Source organism: Oncorhynchus gorbuscha, linkage group LG09, assembly GCF_021184085.1.
Source record: "Oncorhynchus gorbuscha isolate QuinsamMale2020 ecotype Even-year linkage group LG09, OgorEven_v1.0, whole genome shotgun sequence".
Taxonomy (NCBI): Eukaryota; Metazoa; Chordata; class Actinopteri; order Salmoniformes; family Salmonidae; genus Oncorhynchus; species Oncorhynchus gorbuscha.
Window position 1 is genome coordinate 83,908,478 of NC_060181.1, and position 10,363 is coordinate 83,918,840.

The 10,363-nt window shown below is 44.2% G+C and overlaps 1 protein-coding gene across 1 annotated transcript; it reads right to left on the reverse strand.

The window, feature by feature from the left end:
* Positions 1-3,686: 3,686 nt before the first annotated feature.
* LOC124042993 (nuclear receptor subfamily 0 group B member 1-like) lies at positions 3,687-10,151 on the reverse strand. Its single transcript, XM_046361161.1, has 2 exons — positions 9,342-10,151; positions 3,687-5,225 (listed from the first exon to the last, which is right to left on the reverse strand). The coding sequence occupies exons 1-2, from the start codon at positions 10,063-10,065 to the stop codon at positions 4,984-4,986; spliced, it is 966 nt and encodes a 321-aa protein (XP_046217117.1). The 5' UTR covers positions 10,066-10,151; the 3' UTR covers positions 3,687-4,983.
* Positions 10,152-10,363: the final 212 nt, after the last annotated feature.

Genomic DNA, 10,363 nt, shown 5'->3' on the forward strand with positions numbered 1-10,363 from the left:
TTATTTATTTTTATTGAATTACAATATGCTTATGAAGAAAGCCAGTATGTCATGTATCTGCGCTGTGTTTTCTATCTTGACTTTATGTAGTTTAAGATCTTTTTTTTTACACACTTTGGGGGAATTGCCTGGACATTGCAACGTTTTACTCCAAGGAGTAGCATCATGTTGTTGACCTGTATAAGGTGTATATCTAGTTTTTAAAACAATCTTTAAAAAAAATCTTAGAATATGCAAAAAGAAGGAAGAGCTACTGGTGATGTTGATGTAACTTCCTGTGGACCAGAGGAAGGGGAGGATTTAGAGAGGGGTCCTCTCCAGTCAGTCAGTCAGAGCTCTCTCTAAAGCTTCATATTTTCTATAAAAACAAACAGCCTCTCTGTTTTAGTGTGATAGTGAAATCCCTCACCTTAAAAAGAAATGTGTTGATTATTTTAAAAATAAGTATATTTTTATAACAAAAAGAGTTTGCTTGGAAAGTCATACTTATTTACATTTCATCTGACATTAAGGGGGAGGTGTGTGTGTGTGTGTGTGTGGTGTGTGTGTGTGTGTGCTAGGCTGGTTTTGTACACCACTTAGATATGTGGTTCCTGGTTTGTTAAAGGCCCAGTTCATTCAAAAACGTGATTTACTTGTGTTTTATATGTTTCTACACTGAGGTTGGAATAATACTGTAAAATTATGAAAATTAGGGCCTGTAGGAGCTGTTTGAAGAGCTGTTTTTCAGCCTGTTTTGGAGGGAGTTTTGATCTTTCATGGTAACACCATGCAGTAAATTAGAACAATAAGAAAGAGTACCAAGCCTCTCTGCCAATAACAGCAAATATTCAGTTTTCCCCTTCCCACTCAAACCACTCACAGACAGTCTTAGCACTTAGAAACTAATTAATATTTTGGACCAACTTTAATTGTAAACAGTCACAGAAAGGCACTTAATTGTTACCCAGAAATGATTTGATATTGAGATAAAAACAGCTGCATTGGATCTTTAAGATAACAGTATGGATTTTGAGTACCTCATGAAACATTTTTAGATTTAAAAAATACATTTTCAATGTTTTGGTTGAGTTCTTGAAATATTTTCCCATGCTGAGAAGTCTGTTTTTAATCCATGCTTACCCAGGTCATGTTTAAGGAAATAAAAAGTGTGTTTGTGCTTTAAAATAATTTTAAAATTATATTTGAAGATGTAATTTCTGAGTATGCATAGCAAATAGATACATATTCTATATATGATATAGATATTTATATAAATATATAAACACGATATTCACTTGGAAGGAAATGTCTATCTTTATAAAAACACAATCCATTCTTATCAGTTGCCCTTACGTTCTCACTGCATATTAAAAATGTGGATCTCCTCTCGATTAATTTATGTTCTGTTCATTTTAAACAGTCTTCCATGGTCCAAAAGACAGAGTTCCGGCCATCCAGCACCAGAATTCAATAGTTCTGCTCTGTAAGTAGTAGCTACTGTAAACAGGCGAAATGAAGAGATGATTAAACACTGCCATCTGCTGGTTAATGTTGAATTAGCAATTGGTGCAATGAGACAAATAGGATCCACACACACGTGCACACAGTCATGCGCAGTAATATGGCCAGTGAGTGTGGCAGGCTGGCATGAATACACACATGTTCTCTCTCGCTCTCACACACACACACACACACACCACGGTGGCAGGCATCAGTGATATAGCTGGTGTGTCTTCTGACAGCTGGCCTTTTGTTACTACATACACAATTAATAGACTTATCTTTATCAATTAGGGTCTTAATTGGAAAGAAAATGGGCCCCATGAAGAGGATAGAGGGGCAGCAGGTAGCCTAGTGGTTAGAGTGTTGGACTAGTAACCGAAAGGTTGTGAGTTTGAATCCCGAGCTGACACGGTACAAATCTGTTCTGCTCCTGAACGAGGCAGTTAACCTACTGTTTCTAGGCCGTCATTGAAAATAAGAATTTGCTCTTAACTGACTTGCCTAGTTAAACAAAGGTAAAGCTGGGGAGAGACCTTTGGTGTGGTTATATATCTGGCCTATCAGAGGACAAAGTGGTGCTACTGTCATGCTTATGCCTATCCAATTATTTCAGGTCTACACCAGAGTGAAGGGGTAAGGACTGATGGGGGGCAGGGTTGGGGGCTTGTGGTCCACCCACAGGTTCTGGATTCCCTCATTGTCCCGGTAACAGCTCACACTCCTCCTGCCGCCGGCTCCATGGCATCTGTTGTTGTCTTCTTAGCCTAATGCTACTCCTACTACCTCCCCTCGCACACACTCATCCCCAGTATGTGGGTGTGCTGTTCTGACCGCTCAGAGCGCCTGACCACCTTGTGTCTCCACGCTTGCCTGCTCCTCATCTGTCACACACACCCAAACAGTCCTACAGTATAGCAACTGGGCAGGAAGATTGCTTTCTCTAGAATCCGGATTGCATCGAGCCCTAAAAAACCCTACAAGTTTTGTCTTTGAGGTGTTGAGCAGCTCTCCCCACCCCCTGAATCCCTCCTGCAGATCTTCCCATTTGTTCCGGGAACATCCTGCCCATTGATGGTGAGATTTGGAGAGAAGCGAAACACCATCCAACTCTGCAGGTCATTTCCTCAAGATTTTCTTCTGCACACCTGTGACTGCCCTGAAGCTGGGTTTTGTGTGTGTGCTCGCATATGTGTGTCTGTGTCTGCATGAGTGCATGACACTACCAGCGTGATGTTTAAACAGTGCCCTCTTGTGGTCATAACAGGTCCATTGCTGTTTCTCTTACCAGCCTCATTATCATCCTACAATGGATACAATTACACTCTAAACTGTGTGCTTGCATGATAAATTAATGCAATTGCACAGCAACAATCACATATTGCCTCAGACAGAGACACAGGAAAAATGTATTGAGTCGAGACCAGAGTATGAGTAGATTATCAATATGGTGAGATGTGGATCCAGGACAACAGTGAGTGGTAGAGGATTTATATAACCAAGCCCGGAGCTATACTGGGATTTCTACCAATCAGATTTGAAGAAGGCCATTCTTCACTGCTTAGTAGCAGCTAGCTTCCTAGGGCTCAGATCCCACACTCCGATGAAAAGAGAATGTTCCAACCTGAACAGAGAAGGACAACTGTGGAAAAAAGGTCATGTCCGCTCCATGTTTGCTGCTCCCAATTCAGACCCGTGTTGAATTAAAGATTGCATCAAACTTTATTCAGAACACATAATCCACCATAGTTACTGAAAAGGAACATTGGGTTTTCTGATCTGTCTGGGTAGATGTTGCCCTTAGGCACAGATCTAGGAACATTTTACCCTTAACCTTAATCGTTAGGGGGTAAAACTCCACTCTGACCTTAGATCAGTGTCCAGGGGCAACATCATCCTACGCCTTTCTGATCACCATAGAGACAGTTTGAGCACCACTCACCTGACACAAGCACGGCAAAGCAATTCAGAGAATACTTTTATGATAGAAAAATAGTTTTATATAAAAAGAAAGTTACAGGCTGATCATCAGCCTGCCCCCAACACCCCCTTTACCCCCACTGTTCTTAATCAACCAGTGTCCAAAACATCTTTAACAAAACACACACATCTCTTCCTCTGTCTGTCCTTCTGTTCAATGGTCCATTCAGATCAAACGGTTGGTTAACAGTTAGTTAGTTCTACTAGAACTACAGATGTGTCCTTCTGTTCAATTGTCCATTCAGATCAAACGGTTGGTTAACAGTTAGTTAGTTCTACTAGAACTACAGATGTGTTCTTCTGTCCGTTCGATGGAAAGGGCCAGTCCAGAATAAACCCCACAGATATTGATCTGAGAGGATTTGATAGATGTAATATAGCAAAAAAAAACATTTATAGCCAACCGGAGGGCAAGATGGAGCTATCATATTGTTCCTGTACAGCCAACCAGAGGGCAAGATGGAGCTATCATATTGTTCCTGTACAGCCAACCGGAGGGCAAGATGGAGCTATCATATTGTTCCTGTACAGCCAACCAGAGGGTAAGATGGAGCTATCATATTGTTCCTGTACAGCCAACCGGAGGGCAAGATGGAGCTATCATATTGTTCCTGTACAGCCAACCGGAGGGCAAGATGGAGCTATCATATTGTTCCTGTACAGCCAACCAGAGGGTAAGATGGAGCTATCATATTGTTCCTGTACAGCCAACCAGAGGGTAAGATGGAGCTATCATATTGTTCCTGTACAGCCAACCGGAGGGCAAGATGGAGCTATCATATTGTTCCTGTACAGCCAACCGGAGGGCAAGATGGAGCTATCATATTGTTCCTGTACAGCCAACCAGAGGGCAAGATGGAGCTATCATATTGTTCCTGTATAGCCAACCGGAGGACAAGATGGAGCTATCATCTTGTTCCTCTATAGCCAACCGGAGGGCAAGATGGAGCTATCATATATTGTTCCTGTACAGCCAACCAGAGGGTAAGATGGAGCTATCATCTTGTTCCTGTATAGCCAACCGGAGGGCAAGATGGAGCTATCATATTGTTCCTGTATAGCCAACCGGAGGGCAAGATGGAGCTATCATCTTGTCCCTGTATAGCCAACCGGAGGACAAGATGGAGCTATCATCTTGTTCCTGTATAGCCAACTGGAGGGCAAGATGGAGCTATCATATTGTTCCTTTATAGCCAACCGGAGGGCAAGATGGAGCTATCATATTGTTCCTTTATAGCCAACCGGAGGGCAAGATGGAGCTATCATATTGTTCCTTTATAGCCAACTGGAGGGCAAGGTGAAGATATCATATTGTTCCTGTATTGGGCATGTTTTTTTTGCTTATTACTATCCAATAGGAGCTAGGGGCTAGCGGAAGTGGGGAAATGTGGGTGGAGAGTCTAGGGCAAGGTCACGTTTCTAGTGGGTAGGGAATAGGTGAAATTGCCTAGGGAGTAAGGACTAAGAGAAGGACTTGGGGGCTATATCTAGGGGTTGTTTCTGGACAGGACCGTAGAAAGCCTACTTCCCATAGAACATCTCCAGCAGGACGTCCTCCATATTGACGGCTCCAATGATGGGCTTGAAGAAGAGCTGTGCCACCACCAGGGGGCTGATGGCCCTCAGCATGGCCAGGGCGATGAGCAGCTTGGCAAAGCGCGTGGCGTCGTCCCGGTGGATCAGCTTCACATACTCGTTAAGAGCCTGGTGAGCCTCGCTCCGCAGTGACTGGATGTAGTTGAGGTAGCACAGACCAGGGAGATCTGGGGAGAGGTGGAGGGGGTGGGGGATAGTAGTGGAGGAGAATAAATCAATTATCATATAGAAACTTTGGACAAGTACATGAACTGTTTGGGTTGAAATTCAGGGAACCCGAGTCATCATGGTAACCAGGTGTCTCATCTGTTGAAAAATGAGAAGGTCTTGATTGTAGACTACCTCCCAAATCATCCACAAATATCTCACAACGCCCTCTGGCAAGGTTTCTGAAGACTCCAGATATTGAAGGATGCAAATCTCTTAAAACAATACCAATTGCTAAAACAATACCACAAACTGCTTCCTTGGAAGTAGATGAAGGGAATAAATAGGCTAATATGGTGACTGTACACTGTGTTTAACATTTAAAACATTAAGAACACCTGCTCTTTCCATGACATAGAATAACCTGGTGAATCCTTATTGATGTCACTTGTTAAATACACTTCAATCAGTGTAGATGAAGGGGAGGAGACAGGTTAAAGAAGGATTTTCAAACCCTGAGACAATTGAGACATGGCTTGTTCAAAGGCACTGAAATACTTTTAAGGCGGTGCTGCAACCGGTCAGGATGCTCTCGATGGTGCGGCGGTATAACTTTTGAGGATCTGGGGACCCATGACAAATATTTTTTGACAAACTATTGAAGTGCCTTCGAACGGGTATGGTAGTAGGTGCAAGGCGCGCCAGTTTGAGTGTGTCAAGAACTGCAAAGCTGCTGGGTTTTTCACACTCAACAGTTTCCTGTGTGTATTAAGATTGGTCCACCACCCAAAGGACATCCAGTCAACTTGACACAACTCTGGGAAGCATTGGATGAATTGAGGCTGTTCTGAGGGCAAAACTGGTTCCTAATGTTTTGTACAATCAGTGTATGTTTGGTTTAACTGGATTATAAATATACTGTATATATACGGCAGCGTAGCCTAGTGGTTAGAGCGTTGGACTAGTAACTGAAAGGTTGCAAGTTCGAATCCCCGAGCTGACAAGGTACAAATCTGTCGTTCTGCCCCTGAACAGGCAGTTAACCCACTGTTCCTAGGCCGTCATTGAAAATAAGAATTTGTTCTTAACTGACTTGCCTAGTAAAATTTAAAATATATATATATATATTGACTGCCTTTGATTATTAAAGTAGAAAGGTTGCACAAATATAGAACTTTAAAATACTGTTATATTAAATGAAGTGCCACATGGAACATCAAATATATCTGTTTCTCATATAATCAAGTGGCAGAGTTCTGCATTTTGACATGTCCCCCTGTGCATCCTCTCTGACATCCAGGAAGATTTTAAACCACTTCACCCCAACATTTCTCCAAGTTTAAACCATCATTGTCAAGCCCTAATTATTTTGTTAGTTTGACAAAGTCATTTCTGAAGATAATTTATACTGTTTATGGACATTTTATTGTGTTTTGTCATGGGAAACTAAGTGGGTCATGCATACAACTTCAACCGTGTTAGCCATAGATACCGTCCGCAAGGCAATCAAACCCTCCGCAAGGCAATCAAACCCTCCGCAAGGCAATTAAACCCTCCGCAAGGCAATCAAACCCTCCGCAAGGCAATCTATATATGTGCTCTTTATGGCAGAATCTTAAAATAAGCTTTGTTTGTTTTCTGTATAAAATATAAATATGTAACTGCTTTTCAAACTAGAGACAGAGACAGAGTAATGTATTAGTAATGTATTAAGTAATGTATTAAATTGCATATAGGGTATGTAGGCTATACCATTACATGAACTCAATCAAGGACACAACGAGACAATGACTAGTGCGTAAATACCGGTACAGGGACAAAGTGGAGACGCAATTCAAGGGCTCAGACACGAGACGTATGTGGCAGGGTCTACAGGAAATCACGGACTACAAAAAGAAAACCAGCCTCGTCACAGACACCGACGTCATGCTTCCAGACAAACTAAACACCTTCTTTGAGGATAATACAGTGCCACCGTGGTGGCCCACTAACAAGGACCATGGCCGAGGTGTGTAAAACATTTAAACGTGTTAACCCTCGCAAGGCTCCTGGCCCAGACGGCATCCCAAGCCGCGTCTTCAGAGCATGTGCAGACCAGCGGCTGGTGTGTTTACGGACATATTCAATCGCTCCCTATCCCAGTCTGTTGTCCCCACATGCTTCAAGATGGCCACCACTGTTCCTGTACCCAAGAAGGCAAAGATAACTAAATGACTACCGCCCGTAGCACTCACTTCTGTCATCAAGAAGTGCATCTTACCGGCCACACTAGACCCACTTCAGTTTGCATACCCCCCCCAACAGGTCCACAGACGATGCAATCACCATCACACTGCACACTGTCCTATCCCATTTGGACAAAAGGAATACCTATGTAAGAATGCTGTTCATTGACTAGAGCTCAGCATTCAACACCATAGTACCTTCCAAGCTCATCACCTAGCAGGAGGCCCTGGGTCTCAACCCTGCCCTGAGCAACTGGGTCCTGGACTTTCTGATGGGCCGCCCCCAGGTGGTGAAGGTAGGAAACAACATCTCCACTTTGCTGACCTTCAACACAGGGGCCCCACAATGGTGTGTGCTCAGCCCCCTCCTGTACTCCCTGTTCACCCACGATTGTATGGCCACGCATGCCTCCAACTCAATCATCAAGTTTGCAGATGACACAACAGTAGTGGGCTTGATTACCAACAATGACGAGACAGGGAGGAGATAAGGGCACTTGGGGTGTGGTGTCAGGAAAATAACCTCTCACTCAACGTCAACAAAACAGATGATCGTGGACAGCAGAGGCAGCGCCCCATATTGACGGGATAGCAGTGTAGAAAGTGTAAAGTTTTAAGTTCCTCTGCGTACACATCACAGACCAAATGAAATGGTCCACCCACACAGACAGTGTGTTGAAGAAGGCTGAAGAAATTTGGCTTGACACCCAAAACCCTGGCAAACTTTTACAGATGCACAATCGAGAGCATCCTGTCGGGCTGTATCACCGCCTGGTATGGCAACTGCTCCGCCTCAACCGCAAAGCTCTCCAGAGGGTCGTGCGGTCTGCACAACGCATCACCGGGGGCAAACTACCTGCCCTCCATGACATCTACAGCACCCGATGTCACAGGAAGGCCAAAAAGATCATCAAGGACCACAACCACCTGAGCCACTGCCTGTTCACACCACTACCATCCAGAAGGCGAGGTCAGTACAGGTGCATCAAAGTTGGGACCGAGAGACTGAAAAACATCTATCTCAAGGCTATCAGACTGTTAAAAAGCCATCACTAACTCAGAGAAGCTGCTGCCTACACTAAGACCCAATCACTGGCCACTTTAATAAATTAAACACTAGTCACTTTAAACAATGCCACTTTAAATAATTCCACTTTAATATTGTTTACATATCTTACATTACTCATATCACATGTGTATACTGTATTTTATACCATCTATTGCACCTTGCCTATGCCACTCGGCCATCACTCATCCATATATTTATATGTGCATATTCTCATTCACCCCTTTAGATGTGTGTATTAGGTAGTTGTTGGGGTTAGTTAGATTACCTGTTCAATATTACTGCACTGTCAGAACTAGAGGCACAATAATTCCACTACACTCGCATTAACATCTGCTAACCACGTGTATGTGACAAATAAAATTAGATTTGATACTGTTTGTTTTGTGAAGCTTGCATTCGATTGCCCCTCCCTGTTGCACACAACAGGCTTCCATTCCCCCTGTCACAAGGATATTTATGACTGATTTAAGATGAAGTCTTCGATACTGTTGGGCAACCTTGTTTTTGCTCATGAGATGGAAAAACGCGTATTTTTTAAGGTGAATATGTGCGCTTTATGGCAGAATCTTGATTAAGGTACTCTACTCAATTGGCTTAATTGGTGGAACGGCACAATTGTCCATTATGCTCGAAATTACCCACATATTAAATAAGCTTTGTTTGTTTTCTGTATAAAATATAAATATGTAACTGCTTTCCAAACTTTCAGAACTAGAGACAGAGTAATGTATTACATTGCATATAGGGTATGTAGGCTATACCATTACATGAACTCAATCAAGGACACAACGAGACAATGACTAGTGAGTAAATAACCTGCGTTATTAAAGCACCCAGCCCACCTGAGTTGAAGAGCACGGCTCCTTTGAGGTAGGCATATTCCTTGGTACTGATGTCTAAACCCCAACACTTTTTCAGGAACGCTTTGATGCCCTGTATATCCGCGAGAGAGACCCCGGGTGTTCCCGCGCTCTGCTCGGGCTCAACCTGTCTGTCCAGTAAGCTGCCTTGGCTGACACAGCCGCTGGTCAGGATCCGCTGCAACATGCTAGGTTCCGCGGTCTCCGTGGTCTCGAAGTCCACCCGGTCCTGCGCGAGGCCCAGCACAAGCAGCGGCACCCAGCCGTTCCGAACGAGCAGCAGCTGGTCATCCTCGGGAAGCTCGCGGAAACACGGCACGTTCTTTACAAATCGCAGAGTCTTCATGAGGACCGCCGATGCGGCTTTGCAGGTCACCTGGGGGGACCGGAGAGACCCCCGTCGCAGCGAGGAAGCGCAAGAGCAAGCCTGTTGCTGCCTAAGCTCGAACCTCGAAGAAGAGGAGCAGGAGGAGACCTTGAGCACTTGGTGCTGCTGTCTGTGTTGTGGTTGTGATGTTGGTTCCTCGGTGGTCGTGAGGCTGTCGTTCTTCAGTATGTTGTACAGGATGCTGTTGTTATTGTTTTGCCCCCCGGCGCCCTGACAATGACAGCCCTCCAGAGTGGCCATGGCCAGTGGCGCGCTTACATCCAAAGAGGGGGAGGGTGTTTTTTGGCCCCTATTACCCCCGCGCGAACAGCAGCACATTTATACTAGCTCCCGTCTGTCCTCGAGCTTTGAGGACTTGTTGTTTAGACTTTTTACATATTCCACCTCAGAGACGCCTCCCACTCACTCACCCATGCTCTCTCTCTCCCCCCTTTCTCCCTGTGCTGCTCCAGTCCTCCCCAGTAGGTGCACCCAGAGGGAGCCAGCTGCTGCAAGATGAATAGTAAGGTCATTCCACTATCATAAAATACCATGTTAAGCAGCATCACCCCTTCAGTTAGTTTAAAATAGCCTATAAGGAAAAGGACAAACAGTACCTTAGGGCATGCCAATTATA

Bases quoted from the DNA above. Each gene is read 5' to 3' on its own strand.
- LOC124042993 (XM_046361161.1), bottom strand. From the start codon at position 10,065: ATGTGCTGCTGTTCGCGCGGGGGTAATAGGGGCCAAAAAACACCCTCC. The intron at 5,226-9,341 runs GTGGGCTGGGTG...ACCTCTCCCCAG, and splicing joins AGCCGTGCTCTTCAACTCAG to ATCTCCCTGGTCTGTGCTAC.